Source organism: Chelonoidis abingdonii, chromosome 25, assembly GCF_003597395.2.
Source record: "Chelonoidis abingdonii isolate Lonesome George chromosome 25, CheloAbing_2.0, whole genome shotgun sequence".
Classification (NCBI taxonomy): Eukaryota; Metazoa; Chordata; order Testudines; family Testudinidae; genus Chelonoidis; species Chelonoidis abingdonii.
This window is the reverse complement of record NC_133793.1, coordinates 1,639,145-1,662,099: the sequence shown is the minus strand read 5'-3', so window position 1 is coordinate 1,662,099 and position 22,955 is coordinate 1,639,145. Positions and strand designations below refer to the sequence as shown.

Sequence of the window (22,955 nt, the reverse complement as noted above, 5' to 3'; positions counted from 1 at the left end):
GAGCTTTCTCCCTTGCTGCTCTTGCCCTCTGGAGCAGTCTTGCTACCTCATCACCTCTCTATCTTGAATCAGGATGGATTTGATTTACATCACTAAGACTCGATTGAATCATAGTTTTCTATATAAAAGTGCATTCTTGTTGGTTGTTATAACCTTAATACATATTCTTCACAACTCAGAGATAGATTCAGGTTTCATTTTTAGAAGGTACACACTATACATTTTTAAACAGTGATTTTTTTTGAAAACTTTTCAGATTAGTTTTACAGTTGTATCGGAAAATGAATGATTGGTTATTTCATTTACCAAAGGTAACTGAAGCAGATATTTATGAAGTCACTGGGAGGTGAACTATCTCCAATTCAACAGGTTAATCATTAATATTTGGAGGATTTTCTTGCCATGATGTATTAGGAGGAGAACATCACCAGACAGACATTTAAATTGTTTTATTTAACTAAAACAACAACGTTAAGTATTCTGGATTTTTTTCTTCAATACAAACATAATATTTTAACAAAACCAGCATATGTCCCTCACTTCTCACATTTATCTCTAGACGTCGTCTTCTTGTCCAGATCTATTCTGCCCCCAACAATCTTCTATTCATTGAACTTTTAGAAACTTGGCACTTTTAGAGAGAGGGTAAGGGATTGACTCTGTGTACACAAATTTGCAGAGGGACAATAGAGTTGAGGTCTGTTATTTCTCACCTCTACATATTATTTATTTAAAAACATTTTTGCTGTTAACAAGTTGTGATGTTATTGACACAAACTGGGACCATATAGACCATTGTTGCAACCAAGGTCCTGCAGTGGCACCAAATCCTGTATAAAGGGGGTCAAATAAGGTGTCTAAGACAACGTTATGGTTTGCTGGTTATGATTATGCTATCTGGGTGCATGTATCATTTTTGTATTTAAAGTTATAAGTATTGGCTCTATATTGTTTATTTCAAACTTGCGCTATGCTTCTGGGTGACACCCTAGACAGTTTGGCATCAGCACTGCCTCGCCTGCTTGATGGCCCACTAAGGACCATCAGCTATACAACTGACTGATTGAAAGAAGGCAGATACACTTGTGAACTGCTGCAGCTCCTCCATTTTGTCTGCAATCCTGCTTCATACCTCTGGAGGGACTTTGCTACAAACTGAAGTTCTAAACAAAGGACTGAATGACCCATCCCAGCTGGATGTTCCAGAAACTTGATTTGAACCTGCAGTTTATTCCATCACTGATACAAGCCTGAACCAAGAACTTTGCCGTTACTGTATGTAATTGATTCAATTTAACCAATTCTAGCTCTCGTCTGTATCTTTTTCCTTTTATGAATAAACCTTTAGATTTTAGAAACTAAAGGATTGGCAACAGCATGATTTGTGTGTAAGATTTGATTTGTATATTGACCTGGGTCCTTTAGGATTGAGAGAACCTTTTTTCTCCTTTTACTGGGCTATTGGTTTTCACAACCATTTGTCCCCATAATGAGTGCCACTGGTGGTGATACTGGGAAACTGGAGTGTCTAAGGGAATTGCTTGTGTGACTTATGGTTAGCCAGTGGGGTAAAACCAAAGTCCTCTCTGTTTGGCTTGTTTGGTTTGCCCTTTGGGCTGTAACTGCCCTGCTCTGAGCAGTTTGTCCTGAACTGGCACTCTCAGTTGGGTCCCACCAAAGCCAGCATCTTTACACAAGCATGTTATATCTGGAGACACAAATCCCCAGTTTAGAACTGCAAAACTAAGCATCTCTGATGGTATCTTCTAGACTGAGCAGTGAGTCACATTGGGGAGATAGAAAGATTAACCTAAATAATCTATACAGAAGCCCCTGGAACTCCATAAGATTCAGTCCCTAATCCATGAACTATTGGAACTCATTTACCAAACTTTTTTTAAACGTGACATGAATATATTGTCTCATACTATAGAGTTAGAACTTATAATCCCTATTCCCCCTGAGACATTTTTGAGCTATAATGTATCTTAATTAAAACTATCTTTAGATAGGTTTTTTCTTCAAAAAGAATTTTATCAAAAAATCTGATTTAAATTTAAAAAAATCCAATTTTTTTTAAATCATTGATTTTTATCCACCCTGTCTTGCATCAAATCTCACAAAGAAACAGCTTTTCCCTCTTTTAATTTCTCTCTGTTTATTTATCATCTAACTCTGGGAAGTGTTTGAAATCCAAATAGTTGAAAAAAAAACAAACACAGAAAAGCAAACCATGCACAGCGCTCTCAGCCTGGTCTTGCTCTCTGCTTCCCAGCAGGGAGTGCTGTTTGGTTAGTTTCTTTAGGGTTCAGTCTGAACCAGCTGCTGCATGCCCCACTTCCATGCAATAAGCACTAACATTTACCTACACAGAGGGGAGGAAATTGACTTTAATGTTTTTTCATCTTTATTATACATAAAGAAGGCCAGAAAAAGGCATGTCCTCTTTATTTTGGGAGGTGCCTAGCAAACTTTTGGGTACTTTGATAAACAGTAATAATACGTGCTCTAATTTGCAACTTGCACCAGGGAGGGGAAATGGCCAGGCCTTCAGGTCTTCTTAAAATTTATCTCTAAATTATTAAACTCAGAACGTTACCAACTGGCCACATGTCTGAGAATTACCAGACAAAAGGGTTTTCTCAGCTGTAGCCTTTTTTTTTATTTAAAGTGAATTTTGTAATGTGGTATTACACTACCATAGGTACTAAAATCATTGGCTACACATCCCTACCAAATTTCCCTTCTAAATTGTCAGCAGTGGCTTTTGCTGTTTTTAGACCCACCTAACAATACAAAAGGATCCAGGAAAACCAGTAATGACATCCAGACTGCAAAATCTAGAACAGAGATAGGCAACTTATGGCACATGTGCTGATTTTCAGTGGCACTCACACTGCCCGGGTCCTGGACACCAGTCCGGGGGGCTCTGCATTTTAATTTAATTTTAAATGAAGCTTCTTAAACTTTTAAAACACCTTATTTACTTTACATACATTAATAGTTTAGTTATATATTATAGACTTATAGAAAGAGACCTTCTAAAAACGTTAAAATGTATTACTGGCATGCAAAACCTTAAATCAGAGTGAATAAATGAAGACTCGGCACAGCACTTCTGAAAGGTTGCCAACTCCTGATCTAGCGCAAAGGCTGTCCTTAAAGGACACCAGGAAGAAGAGTTACTCTGGCTAATGAGTACACTTGTTGTTGAGTCAAATCTTCCTTATTGTAAAATGATTTGCATAAAAACCAGGTGCTTTAAGAAAAAGACCGGTTTCTTCATCAACTGTGATTATTCTACAAATAAGTACCTTTGCCAGGTACTGGAAAGAGACCAAGGCAATGAAAGGGGACAATATCAAGCAAATATGATACTGACTCTCTTTCTTAAACAATATTTCATACTCCCTTCTTTCCACCCTCCAAAAATCACATACTTGTATAGCACACATCAAAAATCTAAAAATAAATTAATTACTAATGCAAGTTTTAAAATGCAACAAACAAATCTAAAAAACATTGTGCACTTATTTTGCAAAGCACTGACTGGCTTTTTATCATCACTAACATGGAATTTCATGAACTATCAAGGATGGATATAGGACATGGAATTGCCTCCTTTCTCACATTTGCTGTGATTTCTAAATGAACTTCTTGTAGAACTAAACCATTTGGTCTTGAACATGTTTAAAATGCTTGTCATAATTGTAGTTTTCCTTAGCTGGCTGCATCATACTCTATAGAAGCAACAGCAACAGCTCAGCAGGGTAAATTGTAGTCAGTGGCTTCCAGAATCTGTGCCATATTATGTAAACGTGAAAACTTTGAGGAGACTCAAGCGTCTGAGAGTAAGAACACAGCAACTGCACAGAAATGTAGAAAATGGGCTAGAAAGGAGAGGCAGCAGAGAAATGTAAAGCACTTGAGCTATCTCAGATATGGACACAACAAAACCTAAAAAATGGGCTGAAAAACTTCAATACCCTGAGGAAACGATCACTAAACTAGAGATGAAGAACAAGGCATTTGTGATGGAGCAAAAGGAAGTCTAATGTAGGAGTGGCAGAAGAATACATGCCAAAGCAACGGATGGGTCTATCATGTACCAGAGGGGTAGCCGTGTTAGTCTGGATCTGTAAAAAGCGACAGTCCTGTGGCACCTTATAGACTAACAGTCATCTGTTAGTCTATAAGGTGCCACAGGACTCTGTCGCTTTTTACAGATGGGTCCATGTAGCTTTAGGATTTCAATCTGCACAGCTTGCTGGAAAAAAAAACCTGTGGAAGATCACACAGCGCCAGCAAGCTCCAGCTCTGTCTCTGATTTGAAAATGCCCTCCTCCTGCAAATGTGGCAATCTAAAGCGAGGCACCTGATGTAGTCGGCTGCCTTCACAAGGCCTGGAGCCCCAAAGCTCTCACTCACTTTAGTTCCTGAGATTTTCAGTGTTACCAACTCCAAGTATTCAAAAATTGTGAGACTCACCTAAACTCCTGAGACTTTCAAAAGTACTAATGCTGGGGGATTATCGTATTACTTGGCCTGCTGGTGTCAGAGTCTTTGAGATGCACCTGGGTCACATTTCTATGCTCTTCTCTACAATCGAGAGAGCTAGAAACATCCCTTGCCCATGTAAATGGGGCTCTCGGGTGCACATCTCCCTGAGAAAAGGGTTTTAAGATACACTCCAAATGGGGCGGGGGGGGGGAATAAATCAAACCACAGCAGCTGTCAGTACAAGGAGTCATAACCCATTCTGAGGAGAACGGGGCCAGCCAGTGAGTGACTGGTCCAAGGCCCTGGGGTTAGCAAGGTTCCCCCCTAGCCAGGGGAGCTGGAGCAATTTGCATAGTGAAGAGCTGAGTGCCACTGAACCAAACTGTGAACCCTGTGTATGATGGAAACCACTTCATGCAAGAGCCCCCCTAGTTCCAGAGGCCCCTCTCGCAGCCCATGGAGAGGCACTTTGGGGACAGTCAGCACCTGGCTGTCGGTCACAGCTCAGCACTAAAACACAAGGGGGGGAGCGGAGAGGAGCCCCTTAGCTTGCCCAAGTGCATGGGGGTAAGCGGGTCCCTGCATCCCCACCCCATTTCAGTGTGTCTGGGGAAGGGGTATCATGTACCCCACCTCTGCTGTGTGTGGGGGAAGGGGGGCTCCTGCACCCCACCCTAAGGTGTCCCCCGAAAGGTGTAGGGGGAAGAGGGGCTCCTGCTCCCCACCCCAAGGTGTCCCCCCAAGGTGCAGAAGGAAGGGGGGCTCCTGCACCCTGCCCCAAGGTGTAGGGGGAAGGGGGGCTCCTGCTCCCCACCCCAACGTGTCCCCCCAAGGTGCAGAAGGAAGGGGGGCTCCTGCACCCCACCCCAAGGTGTCCCTTCAAGGTGCAAAAGGAAGGGGGGCTCCTGCACCCCACCCCAGGGTGTCCCCCAAGGTGCAGAAGGGGGGCTCCTGCTCCCCACCCCAGGGTGTCCCCCCAAGGTGTAGGGGGAAGGGGGGCTCCTGCACCCCACCCCAGGGTGTCCCCCCAAGGTGCAGAAGGAAGGGGAGCTCCTGCTCCCCACCCCAGGGTGTCCCCCCAAGGTGCAGAGGGAAGGGGGGCTCCTGCTCCCCACCCCAAGGTGTCCCCCAAGGTGCAGAAGGAAGGGGGGCTCCTGCTCCCCACCCCAAGGTGTCCCCCAAGGTGCAGAAGGAAGGGGGGCTCCTGCTCCCCACCCCAGGGTGTCCCCCAAGGTGCAGAAGGAAGGGGGGCTCTGGTTTCCCCCCCACCCCCAGGGGTTTGGGGTTCCACGGCCAAGTTGCAGAAGAAGGGGCTCTGCTCCCCAACACCCAGGTGGTTGCCCCCAAGGTGCAGGGGAAGTGGGTCTCGCGCGCCCCGAACCCCCCCGCCTGGCGGCTCCCGCCGCGCATGGCGCGCGGGCCGGCCCTACTACGGCGCGCGATCGAGATGAAAACGCCGCGGCTCCTCTCGTTCCCCGCCCCCCCCCCTTCCGCTTCCAGCCTGCGCGGCCCGCCACGATATAAAGCGCGCCCCGCCCAGCCGCCCGTCCCGCCACCCATGACCCTCCCGGCGCCGCACGCGCGCACCAGCCGTGGATCGGGCCGCGGCCGTTTGCCCCACACGGCGCGGCCCGGGGACCTGGGCTTAACCTCCGGTCGCGGCCCGGGAGCAGAAAGGGGCTGCTGGCTGGCTGGCCAGGCAGTAAGGGCTGGGCAGCCGGGACTCCCCGTTCGTGGCCCGGGTGGCAGTAAGGGCTGGGCCGGGGCTGGGATATCCCCGTTCGTGGCCCGGGACTGGGCAGGTAGGCAGGGGACTATCCCCTTCGTGCCGCGGCAGTAAGCGGTGGTGGTAAGGCTGGACTATCCCCCCGTTGTTCGGCCCGGGATGTAAGGGCTGGGCGGGCTGGGCTCCCCCATGTCCCGAGGGCAATAAGGGCGGGCTGGCTAGGTGGGCCCGGGAAGGGCAGTAAGGCTGGAGCCGGGGGGACTGTCCCCCGTTCGCGGCCAGGCGGGGGGGAGGGGGCAGGTAAGGGAGCTGGGGCTGTCCTCCATTTGCGGCCGGGCTTGGGCTGCGGGGTGACTTCTGGCCCTAGCTGTGATCAGGGCCCCCCCTGGTGCGAGCCCCTCTACAACCCGTCCCTGCCCCTATAGAGCTGGCTGCCGAAATCCAGACCCAGGGTGCGAGGAGGCGCAGCAGATGCTGGAGGGGATGTGGCTGGCTCAAGGTCACACCGCAGGGCCCTGGCAGAGGGGGACTAAAACCCAGGTTTCCTGCGTCCCGGTCCAGTGCCCTGTTTGCTGGCCTGGGCTGGCAGGGCGAAGGGCAGAACCCCAGGGTTTCTGTTAGACACCCGGCAGGCGATCAGTGTGTACCCTGTGTGTGTCTCCTGCATTTCTGTCCGGGAAGTAGGAATGCACAGGCCTGAAACAAGAATCTGAGAGTAGCTGGAAATGAGATCATTGTACAAAAGCTTGAGGCCACAGTTGAGCACAGGTGCTGTATCCTGCTATTCTTTTACTCATAGGCTACGTTTTAGCTTGTGTCATAGTAGCTAAGGGGCTGTAGGTGTGCCCCCATTGGAAGGGTGGAACACAGACAAGGCAGTTGCATGGTCTGAGCACAGGACCAGGAATCTGCATCCCAATTCCATATCTGTCATTGACCCTCTCACTCCATGACTTGCACAAGCTGCTTTGCCTTAGTCTCAGTTTTCCCATCTGTACAAGGATTAATAACTGACCCTACCTCATAGGGTTGTTTGTGGGGCTTAATCAGTTAACATTTGTAGGACACTTTGAAGGTGATAAGTGCTATTTATGTGCTAAGAGTGATGTTGCACATCCCAGGATCCTTATTACAAAAGCTGTAAGAAATGTGACCATTTTAACAAGTGCATCTGATGTGCTATAGGAAAGTAATAACCTATTTTGACAAACACTGAATTAAACTGAGTGCAAACAATCTTCATGTTAACAAGGTGTAGGGGGTGGGATTTCTAAAGATTTTTCAATTCTTGTGATGTGCCTTGGAAACATAAACATGAAGTATCAATAGAAGAATTTCCAGAGTTCTTGAGTCTCTGAGCCACAGAGAAGAATTTGAAGAATGTTATGTGGAAACAGCTCCTGCATTTCTTTTATTTTAGATCAAGTCTTTGAGTTAACAATCACTATATTGATTCACAGATACTGGGTGTGAATGAAAAACAGAACTTGCCTGAGGAAAATTATGAACTTAAACAGTATACCTTCTACTCTGGGTTTTCCCAGCTGGAGTGAGATGCTTCCTGTTGACAAATATTAAGTTACTCAAGCTGACAAAAGGATGAACTCCAGAGATACATCTGAAAACGATCACCTCAACTTGAACTGCGTGCTTCCTGCCAAGGGCCAGAACCCAACAGAGTGTGAGCTGCTCAGCATGGTGGATGTGGTACCCCGAGCAGCACAGGAAAGGCTCAGGATTTTGGAGCAGGACCTCATGGACAGTGCTGAGATGCAAATGAAAGTGGACTTCTTCCGCAAACTGGGCTACTCATCTGAAGAGATTTATATCGTCCTCCAAAAACTGGGCTTAAATGCTGACACCAATACAGTCCTTGGGGAGCTTGTGAAGCATGGTGCTGCAGCTGCTGACAGAGAGACTGCTGACCCCACCCAGGAGGCCATAGAAACCCCACTGGTACCTCGTGGGGGACTTGCCAACAAAACCCCTGCACCTGTGCCACCGTCGGAGGAAAAGGAAGGCAATAACTTAAAACCCATTGTTATTGATGGAAGCAATGTGGCAATGAGGTATGTTGGTCCCTTTAAATGGGAAAAATGTCTTTACTTTATAATTTAATCTGAAGCCACTATGCTAAAATTAATTTATTTACATTTCTTAAGGTTTTTTGGTTTTGGGGAGTTGAGTGTTTGTGTTCCAGGTCAAAAACTCTGGAAGCCTCCAAGTTCTCCACAAACGTGAGGCCAGGCTGGGCTTTGATAGAGCAGTCTCACCAACATGTCTCATTCCTCCACCTGGAAGGGCAACATATACAAATGTGAGGTTCAGTCTGTCTTAATGGCCCATTCAGTCCTTGGTTTGTCTGCCCTGACTTCCCACCAGGGTGTGAATGAGGGGGACTTTTATGCCCCCTGGGAATTTTGGTCTTGCTTCATATGAAATGCTGAAGTTCTTGTGTTTAAACTAGCAAGCAGAAGTGAAATCCCCGATGTGTAGTCCTGTTACCTAATTACTGTACGTAAGCTCCAAAATCAGGAAGTTGCTTAACAAATAATTTTTTCAGAATTAATTAGAAGAGGCTGTTGCTTTGAGTAAAGGGGCATCTCGGGTCTAGTTTCCACAACATTTTGGTTAAATCTCGTGGCAGATCTGCAGGTTGGGTGGAGGAAAAGAGGGACAGATTTCCAGTTTAGAAAGATATGGGTGCCCCAGTTCTGCAGCATCATTGACAGCTGTGAATATGGAGGCAAGATGATGACTCATCTGCAGATCTCTCATACTGTCTGTTGCGAGAGTCTACCCTATTTTTATCGGCATTCTGATCAAGAGATCTGGGGTACCATGTGTATTGGACAGATTCAGCTCTGGCCCAGGCTAGATTAAAAGTTTTCAGCCTCGTTTTGCCCCCTAAGAATGGCAAAGTGGATTTTGGGCGGGAGAAGTGGGGGGATATGAGGAAGGCTCCCCTTTAGTGAACTCTTTTTTTTTTTTTGAACATACAGTATACTTAGCTCTAGATTTAAAAAAAAATCAAGTCCTGTGGAACCTGTTGGAGAGGATAATACACTCAGACATCAAATCTTATTCTGCCACTTCAATTCAAATACAAGTTTCCTTCAGTTTATATTTGATTGTCTTAATCTCTCTTGTATTGAGAAGATACATGCCGGTGCACACAGAACTACTCTAGAAGATTTACCTAAGGCAGAAGAAAGTCATTTATGGAGACTGCCTTACAGGTGTGGTTTTTTTTCCCCCCCCAAGTCATGATTGGAGGTATGGCTGAGTAAGGTTGTATGAGGAAGGAAGGGGAACACCCTATCTCCTGACCATATAACAGATCTGAGAGCCAAGGCCCAACTTAGCCAGTATGATCAGGAAATATTGTGTTTGCCTCTGATGTGCGCACTAACCTACCAGACTTTATAGCCAGTGGACTTAACCTGGAAGTGTGTGTAGGAGAGAGATTGGCCCTTTTCCGTTAATAATTGTTTCTCCAACAAAGCTGCATTTCCCAGCATAGTGTGTTAATGTGAGAAAAGACCTTTATTTTAAGAGAAGTGCTAGCGGGTAGCATTAATTTTATTGCAGAAACCTTTAACTCTGAATGAATGTTTTAGTTCATGCAGACAAAGTATTAGGCTCTTACCCCTGGATATGCTTACATCAAGCAAAGGCGAGTGCATGGCAGATGTGGTCATGGGCAGACCAGGTATGTGGTGATTAGTCTCCTTGATTTGCAGCTGTGGTGAAATATATCTGTTCAGCACTTGTATTACATGAAATAACTGCAGAAAAGAATTGGCACGCTTGTCCATTTCAGAGTTAGTGGGATTTCTTGACCTCCCTAATGCAGAAGGCCCGACCCCTCTGGTGCTGTGTTGAGGAAGGAGGAGTTGAAACACATTCCAGGGGGTGAGGCATCCAGCATAAGTATGATCTGGTAGTTTGGTTTTTTCAGTATCATGCCTGCAGTTGCCTCCTCTTCAGGGGAGTAGAGGATTTACATCTCCAGGCTTATGCCTGCTTTGTTGCATTAACCAATGCTTTTCCCCCATTAGAAACATGCCCTTATTATGACTAAACTTTAGGGTGAAAGGTTCCAAAGTAAATACTGTTTGATTCTGTTCTTCTAAATGTTTGTTATGATATATTTGAGAACTTGTCAGGACAGAGTCTGTCCCTCTAGGAATGTCTGTCTTGGTTTTTCTTTTTCTGTACTTATAACACTTGATCTCTAGGTGCCATTTAGAGAGAGAACCTTTCTCCTCTGATTCCTGTAAAGCTGTAGTAATACTGTAGCTGGAACAAAGTTTAATGTTTGCAAAGCAATCAGTTGTGGGATGTGTGTGTGTGTGTGTGTGTGGTTTTTTGAGCCGTTTACCAGGAGGGGAATTCCGTTCTGAAACTTCCTGTATTAATGGTGTATAATGTTCCCTGGTGATTCACTTGCACAATGAGCAGCAGGTCTTGGTGTACAGCTCTCAACACCATATGCAAATCTCAATGGAAATTAGCTCCTACTTCCTTCTAAGGGAATTTCTCAGTAGTTGCCAAATCAGATCAGCCCATTTGGCCACTTTCATTACGGACTCTGACTTGTTAGCTGGGACTCCAGAAACCTGAATGCATGGTTTTCATTTACTCTTTCAGGAACTGTGGTGGTGAATGTCAGGGTATCTTTCAACTCCTATTGGTTTTGTAAAAACTCCTTTTTGGGTATGTTTCTTCTGACCACTGATGTAGGGTAATTGAACTTTGGAAGCTTACTATTTTAAAACATTTTCAATGAGCTTTTAAAGATAGCTTCCACGCAGCAATGCTGTCCCTGGGGTACAGTAAACATCTGCATTTGTTTTGAAGGGGGGGGGGTAGACAAAACAAACCTAGGTAGATGTTCAGTTCCCCCTGTTTATCTTCATATCCAAATAAACCTTGCAACAGTCTCAAATTGGTCTGTGGCTTAAATCTTACGCATGCTAATTTTTTTTTAATTTCCTGTTTGCAGTGTAGTTGTAGCCATGGCGGTCCAAGGACATTAAAGAGACAACATGGGTGAGGTAATATCTGTTATTGGATCAGCTTCTGTTGGTGAACAAGACAAGCTTTGAGCTTACATAGAGCTCTTCTTCAGTGGGAAAGGTACTCAAAGGGTAGGTCTACACTGCAATGTAAGCCTGGGGTTAATAGAACTTGAGTTAGCAGGCCCTGAGTTTGTTAATCTGCAGTTTGAGAATCTACACTCATTTGTAACTCCGGGTTAGGAATCACTGAATCCTGGGTCCTAACCTGGGGCTCTAGCATCTACGCAGCATTTCATGGGTCTGAGCCCATATCCTGCGCACTCACAAAATGTGGACGCTCCAGCCCAGGGGTCAGCAACCTTTCAGAAGTGGTGTGCTCAGTCTTCATTTATTCACTCTAATTTAAGGTTTCGCGTGCCAGTAATACATTTTAACCTTTTTAGGTCTCTTTCTAGAAGTCTATAATATATAACTAAACTATTGTTGTATGTAAAGTAAATAAGGTTTCAGTGTTTAGACGTTTCATTTAAAATTAAATTAAAATGCAGAGCCCCCTGAACCAGTGTTCAGGACCCAGGCAGTGTGAGTGCCACTGAAAATCAGTGCCATAGGTTGCCTACCCCTGCTCTAGCCCTTTGTTCATGGTGCAGTGTGGGAAAACTTGACTCTGAAGAGGACAAATAAAGTTGGCCTGTGGGATTGAGGGAGACTTGTAGCATACTCCCAGAATATGAATCTAGTTAGGCTGCATCTGCAATAGGGCTTGAATCCTGGGTCCTGGCTTAACTCACTCTCACCCTCCAGCCCCTTGGCTCAGACCAAGGATCTGCTGGATTAACACAATTTATATGTAGACAGAAGGGGGGTTAGGCTCAAGCCTGGGCTTACTTTGCAGTGTAAACATACCCAGAGTGTTACAGCTAAATACAAGATGGAACAGATTCCTTAGAATAAGGAGTAAACTGCCCACTTGAATTGTCTCTTACAATGTTAACACTTCTGCCGTCATAGAACCCTCCCCCAACATACCTTTCAAGGTCCGTGGGTCTCACAGGTGCCTATCACATGTGGTGTACCTCATCCAGTGCACCATGTGCTCCAATAACTATGTGGGTGAAACCACACAATCACTATGCTCTCGAATGAACTCTCTGAAAAATAAGACAATCACCCATGGATGGAACACTCTTCACAACACAGTGACTCTATATCTGACCTCTCAGCCCTCGTCCTCAAAGGAAACCTGCACAACACCTTCAAAAGACAAGGCTGGGTGTTTTAAGTCATAATGCTGCTAGAAACTAAAAATCATGGACTCAGTAAAGATTCTGGATTTATGGCTCATAACAATCGATAACCCACTGACCTTTCCGTATCATACTACTGTTAATTGCACACTTCACCGTGAATGGTCTCTTAAAACGTGTTAGCCCCTTATGCTAAACAATTTGTACCACTTTGTATTTAGCGGGGATGCTCCGGGTATCTTTTCCAGACCTGAAGAAGAGCTCTGTGTAGCTCAAAAGCTTGCATCTCTCACAAACAGAAGTTGCTCCCCCAGCTTGGATCTTTTTCTTCCTACAGAATGAAGGACCCATTTTGATTAAACTGAGAATTCCATATACCAGTAATATAGAAGTATCATTTCAAATCTGTGTCCATGTAGAACCAAATCAGATGATGATGGTTCAATAATCCTATAAAATACCCTGGAGCTGGGAGCTGAAGGAGAAAGAATAGTAATTCTTGGTCCTGCAGCAGTGAAAGTTCTGCCCGGTCAGGTACTCGTTTGACTCCCATGACTGGAGTATCTGAGCATGTCTTCAGTTGTATTATAATATATTCTCTGTTTCATAAGCTTTAAAAAAGTATTTCTAGCCTGGGGTTTGGCTCAGTGAGGAAGTGAACTTTGGATGGTGTTGGGTTCCTTTAAATCCTTCTACAATAGGACCTCAGAGTTACGAACACCTCAGGAATAGGGGTGGTTCATACCGCTGAACAAAATGTTATGGGGGTTCTTTCAAAAGTTTACAACTGAACATTGACTTAATACAGCTTTGAAACTTTGTTATGCAGAAGAAAAATGCTTCTTTCCCATTATTTTTTTAGTTTACATTTAACACAGTACTGTGCTGTATTTGTGTAATTCCGGGTTCAAATGAGGTGTGCAGTTAACTGGTCAGTTTGTAACTCTGGTGTTCTACTGTATTCTAAAAGGCAAAATAGAAGTTGTGTTTTGTTGCTGTGGCAGTGGGTGGGAAGAAAACATGCCTAAGTTATTTAATTTAGAAAGTGGCTGCTCCATGTGTTGGGTTTTTTCATGCAAATTCATAGGGATTTAAAAAAATCACTCTTACTTCATCAAAGTGACTAAACTGGCAAAAGCCACAAAATACCATGTTTAGGCTTGTAATAGGAGCTCTGTTGAGCTACATGCCATTTTTAAAAATCTATTGTTGGGGAAAGAACATAGGTGCCTTTATCCAAATTCTTAGCTTTTTTGTGAGTAAAGTGGAAAATGAGCCCTCTGCTTTCACTTCATAAGACCCTAGCAAGAGGATTCAGAGGCCAAAATCCTAGTGCCTTTGGTATTTTTCACCCTACATATTGCTCACATTAATGTAAAGGTTTCTGGCATTTAACTGTTTTTCAGAGAAACAAGTAGTCTCTTTGAACATAGGTACTTCTGACGTTGTTACCCAAAGAACTCAAGGGCAGGATTCAGGAATATAGCATGCAATGGTTAATACAAGGACAGTCGTGTCCAAAGCTTTTTCCACAGAGCATTTGCTTCTGTATGTTTTATGGGGGATGTTTTTAAACCCACATGCACCACCAAAAAGATGCCCCCTCTCATGTCCGTGCTTCAGCTTTTTCCAATTATCTGACTTCATTTAATTATACTGTACCTGCTTTATGCCGCAGCACCGCAAACGCTTACTGACTATGTAGTGCTGCCTACTGTGAGGAGACAGTGAGATTACTCTGGTTGGCCAAGAGTTTGCCAGATCAGTCTCTAAGACTGCAGAATGACTTAATATGGTATGGGCCTTGGCTCCCTACAAAAGCAATTCCCCCCTCTTGATATTGACAGCTGCTCATCAATTATTGGGAGTGTACCACATACACCCTGATTGAAATGGCCCTTCTCTTCATGTCAGTGTATTTATGCCTGCATCTCTAATTTTTACTCCATACATCTGAAGGAGTAGCTTTTTACCCATGAAAGCTTATGCCCAAATAAATCTGCCACCGGACTCCTTGTTGTTCTTGCGGTCTATGTACCTTTGTATTGTCATAAGCCATTCTGAACCTGTGATGGTGGTATAAAAAAGTAGGCGCCCACTGCTTTTCCCACATAAGAACTTTCACCTTTAAAAATTGTGCTAAGACTTGCAGGCAATACTCACAGACAATACTATTCGTGTTTGTTACCTTACATTTATATAACATCTTTTGTTATGAAGGCTCCCCAAGCAGTTTTGAGCCAGGAATATCTTCATCAGTGAAAAGCAGCTGCCTCTGACGTGGAATGTGACATTTCTTTACTGGCACATGTTAACGTTACGCTACGGTTTAGGACAGGAAACAAATCTTGTTCTCTGAAACTGCAAGGGAACTTAAGTAGGCACCATGTAATTACCTAAATTAGAATTTGGCAAGGACACAAGAGTTACAACCGTGGTTCTTGTGAAAAGTGATGTGACATGAATGCTCTTCAGAGAACACCAACACGAGCAGTTGCCTTTCATGTGTTTTCTTCGGGTATCTGGGCCCCAGATCAGACTGTATTTATGATAGTGGATCACAGGATGGGCTGATGGAAACTGGCCAGTTAGAATATGTGAGTTTGTGTAACAAAATGATTTAGGTTCAAGGGTAGGCAGTTGTCCACCACCCAAGAGATAGGAAACCAGGTTCTTTGTACGCTAATATGCTGCTGCATTTCTTTGTTATCTTGGTAATGCACTTTTTAATATTCTTATTTGTTTCAAAAATACTTGACTCTGATCATAGCCTTCCAGAGAATCTTTTACCTACTGAAGGGAGGGTTGCTTAAACATAAAGCAAGTTCCTTGACTTTGCATGGACCATAATTTAATTATTTTGCATTGTGGATATTAATATTTTTAGAAATGTAATATGAATTTTTGTTTAAGTGGGTAGTGAGGGGAAATCGATTCTCTTGAAGAGTGACTCCCCCTTCATACTCTTCAGTGTAACATTCATGGTCTCTGAAAGTCACCCTAAAGTAAATACTACCTACAGCCCTGATCTGTCACTACTGTGAAACTAGTAACTTGGAAACAGTTGATAATATTTCTAGTTAATGTGCAACATAAGCACTGATAACATTGTGAATACTGGAACCTGCAAAGAAATTACCACCAGCCATTTGTTGTATAGAAACTCTCCAGAGACTTACTGATCTGACTTAATTGACCATTCAGTAGGAAGGATTGTGTTGTACTAGCAACTAACCTCTGATACTTGTGATTGCCCTCTTCTAGTAGAATTTTTCCTTCTCTTGATTCTCTAACAGGCCAGCGGGATATACAGAATTTGTTAGGGGCTTTCAGGTTTGAAGCTGCCATTTCAAAAACACAGTGCAGTCACAGGTAGTCTCTCCAGGTACTGGGCTCTGTATAATGAGGAGAGGATCTGTCCTTCAACAAAGATCATCTGTAAAGATGAGTGACACATTTTTTGTATGACGTAAAGCAAAAGGAAGAAGACTAGTCTATACTGCATCAGTTTGCCTAATATAGCTAGGTTGGTGACCACGCCTAGTGTGAACAAAGTTGTAGTGGCAAGAGTCCTTTTGCTGGTATTGCTTGCTTACCCCAGCTCACCAAGCAAAACGAAGCTATACTGCAAACGGACATTTTTCTGCCAGCATAACTGCACTTACACTAGGAGGTTTTGCCAGTAACGCTCTGTTGGCTATGGGTGTGATTTTCCTCTTCTTTCCTCTCTCCCCTCCCACCCCTGACATAGCTGTGCCAGCAAAACTGAAATGTAACTTGGGAGTCTAAATATAGATTTGAGTGCCTAATTGTAAACAAATGGACCCCGGTTTCAGAGGTGCTAAAAATTGATGACAGTTGTGGGTGCTCTGTGCGCCTGAGGATTTGTGGGTATTGCAGCTTTGGAATAGCTTAAGACAAAACTACTGGTGCCCTCTACCTCTTTTAATGTATTGCAATAAATGTGTGAATTCACAATCTGTAGAGTAACAGGATACCAGGTCTACAAAAGTACCACCTTGAAAAGAATGTCTAAAACACTGGCTCTGCTTGCTTAGTATTGGACTGTCTGACTCGTGTGCTGTCTGTAAATATGCAAAAGTACATTGTATCTGAATACTGAAAACAAGGTCTTCTTCAATCTTTTAATGCAGCCATGGAAATAAAGAAGTGTTCTCCTGCCGAGGTATCCTGCTGGCCGTTCACTGGTTTTGGGACAGAGGACACCTAGATATCACAGTCTTTGTGCCATCTTGGAGAAAAGAACAGCCAAGACCAGATGTGCCTATCACAGGTGTGGAACTCTAAAGCTTCCAACTGTAGCATTTTAATAAGCCTGCCAAGGTCCAATGGTCCAGTAAGCTCCTAAGTAGAGAATGGAAAATAAGAGCACTAGAAACTTAACCAAGCTTCTGACCAACGAGATTTCAAGTCCTTAACCTCTCTAAGCAAGTTCTTGCTCAGATAAGGTAACTGAGTTCAAAGAACATAACTAACTTTATTCCAAAATGCTTCCTTATTCCTGAGGTTTACTCACTTGATGTTACCTTTTCTTATCTCCAGAATTCATTTTTTCCTCTTGTAAATGGCCGTACCGCACACCTGTATGAAATGTTAACAGACAAGCAGCTTGGTAGAATATAGCAGGATGGGGATCCATTCAGATGGGGCCAGGTGGTGATAATTGCTGTTCTGAGTTTCCAAGCAACTGAGGTTTGAGGTGTTCCTAAGTCAGTATTTCATCTCTGACAAGAAATCCATAAATAAGTCTGCCTGACCACTTGCATCCAAGGCATGCTTTGGCCTTGCCTAATTGCTCTGCTTGTTGTAGGTTGAAGAAAACATGGGGGCTGGAGTTTCATTGTACTACAGCAGCATCTGCATGTCCTACTAAAATCAGGACCTCCCTGTGCTGTAGAAACACATGGGAGGAGTCAGTCCATGCCTCAGAGCTTACAAACGATGCAGACAGCATAGCTAATGTATGCAAGTCAAGGAAGAATCATTGTCCCCATTTTACAGATAAGGGATGGAGACACAGAGAGACTAAGTTACTTCCCCAGGATCACATCAGTTATTCCTGGCTGTGCCACAGACTGAACCCAGACCTTCAGAGTCCTAGTCCAGTCCCTTAGCCAGAAGACAGTCTTGGTCTGTGTTAAATTTAGTTTGGTTCAGTGCCCATAAGAGGGATGCTGGGGGAGGAAACTGAAAAACTTCCTAAAAATTGGAAAGATTTTAACAGTAGCAGTCTGTGCAGGACAGAGAGTAACTGAAATGTTGAAGCAGCCTTGGGCCTGACGCTGTGCCCCTTTGGAACTGGCTGGACTCTGCATGTTCATAGCTAGTTTACTTTTTTCCTGTAAACATTACACTTGACTTTCTTGGCATCTGTTGCCTGAAAATGATACCAGGCTGTATAGGCTTGTGTGTGTTTATGCCATGTTTTCATGATTGTTTGTTCCAGACCAGCACATTCTCCGTGACCTTGAAAAGAAGAAAATTCTGGTCTTCACTCCTTCCAGACGAGTTGGAGGCAAACGCGTTGTCTGTTATGATGATCGCTTCATTGTGAAACTGGCATACGAGTCTGATGGCATCGTGGTTTCCAACGACACTTACCGTGACCTGCAGAATGAGCGTCCGGAATGGAAGAAGTTCATTGAGGAGCGCTTGCTGATGTATTCCTTTGTTAATGACAAGTACGTTCCTGTTCCCCAGTTGCTTAAAAACAATACAGCAGTTTTAAGTGACCATTGATTAATAGAGGGTCAGTGGCATCTTAATGTTAGGAGGAGATGACCTGTAAAGAGAGGCTGGAAAGGTGAGTGTCAAACACAGGGTAAAGCAAGTAACTTAAGGTATTTGAGAGGAAGTGACTCAGTGCTTCGTAGGTGGAACAGCTCCTCCCAATCGGCAGCAAGTCACAGGGAGGGCACAAAGAAAAGGCCAAGAGTGGCTCTGACTGCACTTGGCTTGCTTGGAGCCAGGAGCTCCTCCCTGCTGACATTCCTGAGCTGGCCTGGCACTGGTACAGAGCATCTGCTTCCTCCGTGTTACAAATGGGGAAACGATCAGCTGGCCCAGTGTGCTGACAGCAGAACACAGGATTGGCGTGACCAGCAGTGCGGGGGAGGCAGCCTGCTGTGCTCTGCTCCTGGGGCAAGAGGCCTCTTGCAACAATCTCAATCAAACCCTTCTCTTGTTTACTTGAAGTACAGATGGGCAGCAGCCCTTCTGCGTGTGGCCAGTGAACAGGTCAGCCTGCCATGGGTTAAGAGAAACTTTTATTCCAAGTGGGTCTAGAGGAATTGTCTGACTTGTTCACTCTTGTGGCTGTGCCAAGGCTTGTTTCTTGGCTGGCACGGGGAGGGGTTCACAGGTGTGGGTAATTTTTAATCCTCTTGAGAGATTGAAACCTTGGCCCAGGAAAGTGGTTGCTCCTGGCTAATGCTTATTATCTTCCTTTAGGTTTATGCCTCCAGATGACCCCTTAGGGCGGCATGGCCCCAGCCTGGAGAACTTCCTGAGAAAGAAACCGTTGGTGCCAGAACACAAGAAACAGCAGTGCCCTTACGGTAAGACTAGCCTTATAGGCTTGAGGGCAACGGTGTCTGTACAGAGTGAACTGTACGCACTGGGTGAATTGCAGCAGGTCACCCTATGTTCTGCCTTTTCCTTGCAGGGAAGAAATGCACTTATGGGATTAAGTGTAAATTCTATCACCCCGAAAGGATCAATCAGCCACAGCGCTCTGTAGCTGATGAACTACGGGCCAATGCAAGGCTGTCCCCAACCAGAAGCCCCACCAGCACTGCCAAAGAGGAGAAAAAGAGCAGGAGACCTTCCCAGGCAGAGCTCCTCTGCTCTGTGTCCACAGACAGCGACAAAGGCTCTGGGCAGAAGGTCTCCATGGAGAGGAAAAGCAGAGCCCAAAAAGCAAAACCTAGTGACAGTCCCCTCCTAATCCAGGGGGATTGTGCCTTGGGCAGTGTCCCCTCTAACAATGGCAGCTATCGATCTTCTGACTGGTACCAGCATCCTCCTCCTTCTCCCCATATGGACTCTCTCTCTTACATCTCTCAGGAGCATCTTGACTCAGGCATTGGATCCCTTGAGACCCAAATGTCTGAGATGTGGCCTTGCAGATCTACCAGTCACTGTGAGCATTCCCACCCCGAACAGATGGCAGTCTGTAGCTGCAGCAGACAGAGACCTGTCTACCAGCACTCTCCTAGTGTAGAGCAGGACACCCTTGGCCACTATAAGCATGGCTCTTGCAAATCGGTCTCCTCTGTTACTAACTACTTGCCATATAGTGCTGAGAACCCTCACACGAGGTCCTCTCAGTCTTTCCCAGGTTATGGAGTGCCCATACATCCAGCGGGTACTGGGCATTATAGCATTCCCAATGAGTATAACACCCCAGCACATCATCTTCGTGAATACTGGTCTGAGCCATACCAAATGCCTCCCACATCAACACGACCTAGCAATATTAGAGACCCTCACCCATTGCCGAGAGCCCCAGGGCCAGCGTACGGTGACCACTGCCAGTGGGCCCCACCAGACCGCTTTGTAGAAGAGCGAGCTAATGTGCATGTGAAACTCTGTGGCATATTCCACCCCCATTTAGTAGATGCTGTGATGAGCCGTTTCCCTCAGCTGTTGGATCCCCAAAGACTAGCTGCTGAAATACTGACATACAAGTCTCAGAACCCAGGGATGTGAGGCAGATGATGTGCTGGGAGTCCTGGGAGCAATGTCTCTCCTGTGGACCACACAGCACAACTGGCACGGCTGCCTCAGTGAGGATTTTCACCTTCCTCTGAAGTGCCAGGTCCAAGATGAAGGTAGGATACCAGACTCAGTGGGCCAATGCCGTACTCTGGTGTGCCCAATCCTAATGCACCTCACAAAACAGCTTGTGAGGAAACTGTCCCATCCCCCCTTAGGGCATATTAGCAGGAATCTAGGGAAAGGAGGTGGATTTTGCCTTTCTCAGGAGCACAGAGCAGGGATTCACCTGTAGGAATAGGTGAGTCTCTCTTGCCCATTGAGCGGCTGCAACTGTCAGTTGGGCACTTTGGACCCTGGTTCTTCCCATTAGCCTGCAGCATTCAAAGGCAGCGTAGCACACGGTCAGATGTATGGCACTGAGAGAAAGATCTGATAATTACACTTGAATGAGTTGGGTCTGTGGGCTTACTCTGAGATGATGCCTTTTGCAGTAAGTGTGTGTCTGTGTAACTACATGTCGGGAAAGGCTGGAGTCTGTGCTTCTTGTCCACTCTGCTCCCTAGTTCCTAACTGAGCTGCTTGCCTTGAACTCCCATCGAGTAACTTCATTTTATCCTTGTGAGGAAGCGGCAGATTCCATTTCTATATGTGAAAAGCCAGATTCCAGTAGCTGACTCAAGTCCATTTTTATGGCCTTTCCCTTCCCTACCCACCCCTAATAAGATGGCTTTATGTGGGGCCACTCTTCTGTGAACAGGGCAGCTGTTTCGCCTGCTGCAGGGCTCCCACTAATGAGAAGAGTGAGGTGGTTCAGCTTCTCCGCTTGCCTGGAAGGGCCTGGCACTGCACCAAACCTACAGGTGACTCTTGCATTCTGGACTTGAGCCTCGTCTCCTGCACTTTCTCCAGCAAAAGTACATTCTGTACCAAAATTCAGAGAAGAGCAGGCTTGTGCTGCTCTAAAACACTGGTCTTCCCTTATGCCCAGCCATGGAATCAGTACAGTGCTGCAAGGCCTGGAATGCCTGGGGTGTTACCTCCTCCTTTGTCATCACCCCACCATAGCTGTGGGGATCGGTAAAACGAAGTGACTAAGGTCCCACTTGGCAGCCACACAACGTGCAAGTCCCTTTTGCCACTACATTTTGATGAGTCCTCCAAATTCTTGGCAATGTTCAGGATTTTCTCTTTGAATTTGCCACGCCTACATATTGTTTTCTCCCCACCTCCACTAGCACCCTTCAGATTCCCAAGATATCCAAAGCTGTGGTGTTTTGTTTAACAAATTTGACCCTCTTCAGTCTGTTTCGGTTAAGGATATCTTTAACTTGTAGATACTGTAACTAAAATGTTAAGATATACAAATACTGTAGCAATTGATTCTGGTCCCAGCATTTTATTTAGGGTGCAAAGGAAACTTTCACTTGCAGGCCAGAAGCAGTTGATTTGTTGATACACATTGTATCTGTGTGATGATTTTTTTTTTAATTATGTCCGTCTTGTGGTTAAATCAAGGTCCTTCTAAGTGATAAACCATGAGAGGGAGAACTGAGCACAGGTATGGCTGAGCACCCCATGTCTCTGTGGTGTGTTGGAGGCTGTTCTGTTTGCTGGTTCTTACCACTCAGATTTCCAATGGATGGCCTAGCCAAATTGGCACCATGTGCCATGGAAACCACAAGGACACAGAAACCCTGTATACCTGGTTAATTATGATACATTACAGAACTGTAATGTTTCATGTTAGTAAGCAAAATGCTTCTTAATCTTATGTAACCTGATAACTTTGCATATTTGTAAATTACAGGAAAGATGGTTTTTAGTGGTATTGTCCAGAAACTTGCTTGATGATACTATTTTACTTAGTACTGTACTTAACACAGCCATTATGTATTAGTGGTGGTTTCTGGAAGAGTTAGCAGCAATATATACTTGTTTTATTGCAGTCAAAGGTCTTAACGCTTTTATACTTACAGCAAGTTTCAATAAATGTCAGCTTTATCACTTAAATTCTACATGCTCAGCTAGCCATATGGAAGAGACAGCCCTGTGTGTCATGGCAAAGTAAGAACTTGCATTACCCAAATAAAAATGAATGGCTAGGTTGTTGAGTCTCTTTTTGATGGCTTTTGAGAAGACTATTTTACAGCTTGGCTGGGCTTTTTAAGGAGTGTACCACAATATACTTCCAGAAAGGTGGGTGAGCTGTTAAGACACTGAACTGAGACTTGGGATCTCTGGATTCAGTTCCTGTCTCTGACACAGACTGCCTGGATCACTTTGAGGAAAATCACTTAATCTCTGTGCTTTGTGAAATGGGCATGAAATGTCCCTGCTTCAGACTGTGGGCTAGGCATATGTACTTGTTCGTGGCTGTGAGGCTGGGGGTCATGGAAGTGTTGGGATATGCCATGGTAACAAATGGGGGGTTGGTCCAGGGAAGTGACACTCTGCTGGCATGTGGGTTTTTAACCAGGCTCTGTGGCAGAAAAGTTGGCTGAAGTGACAAAAGATGCTACACTGTGTTTTTATTATTATTTTGGTAGAACTCATGAGGCCTGCTTCTCCTCACCCCTCCTATCAATTGTTGGACAGAACTTAAAAACAAAACTGTGTTCTGTTCTGCTTGCTAACTAAAACAGAACCCTCAGAGCAAAGCTACCAGCCTTGGCTCTCTGCAGCTTTGTGATCTACATAAAGAGATTAATGTAAACAGCT

General features: G+C 44.9%; 1 protein-coding gene across 1 annotated transcript; it reads left to right on the top strand.

Moving 5' to 3' along the window:
• Positions 1–5,946: 5,946 nt before the first annotated feature.
• On the top strand, positions 5,947–22,343 carry ZC3H12A (zinc finger CCCH-type containing 12A). Its single transcript, XM_032796282.2, has 6 exons — positions 5,947–6,092; positions 7,687–8,295; positions 16,652–16,791; positions 17,965–18,199; positions 18,969–19,075; positions 19,183–22,343. Exons 2-6 carry the CDS (start codon positions 7,826–7,828, stop codon positions 20,226–20,228), a joined length of 1,998 nt encoding a protein of 665 aa, XP_032652173.1. The 5' UTR covers positions 5,947–6,092; positions 7,687–7,825; the 3' UTR covers positions 20,229–22,343.
• The last annotated feature ends 612 nt before the right edge of the window (positions 22,344–22,955 follow it).

Excerpts from the sequence above, each read along its gene's own strand:
- ZC3H12A (XM_032796282.2), top strand. The coding sequence starts at position 7,826 with ATGAACTCCAGAGATACATCTGAAAACGATCACCTCAACTTGAACTGC. Across the intron at positions 8,296-16,651 it reads GGAAGCAATGTGGCAATGAG|CCATGGAAATAAAGAAGTGT; the intron begins GTATGTTGGTCC and ends CTTTTAATGCAG. Across the intron at positions 18,200-18,968 it reads TATTCCTTTGTTAATGACAA|GTTTATGCCTCCAGATGACC; the intron begins GTACGTTCCTGT and ends ATCTTCCTTTAG.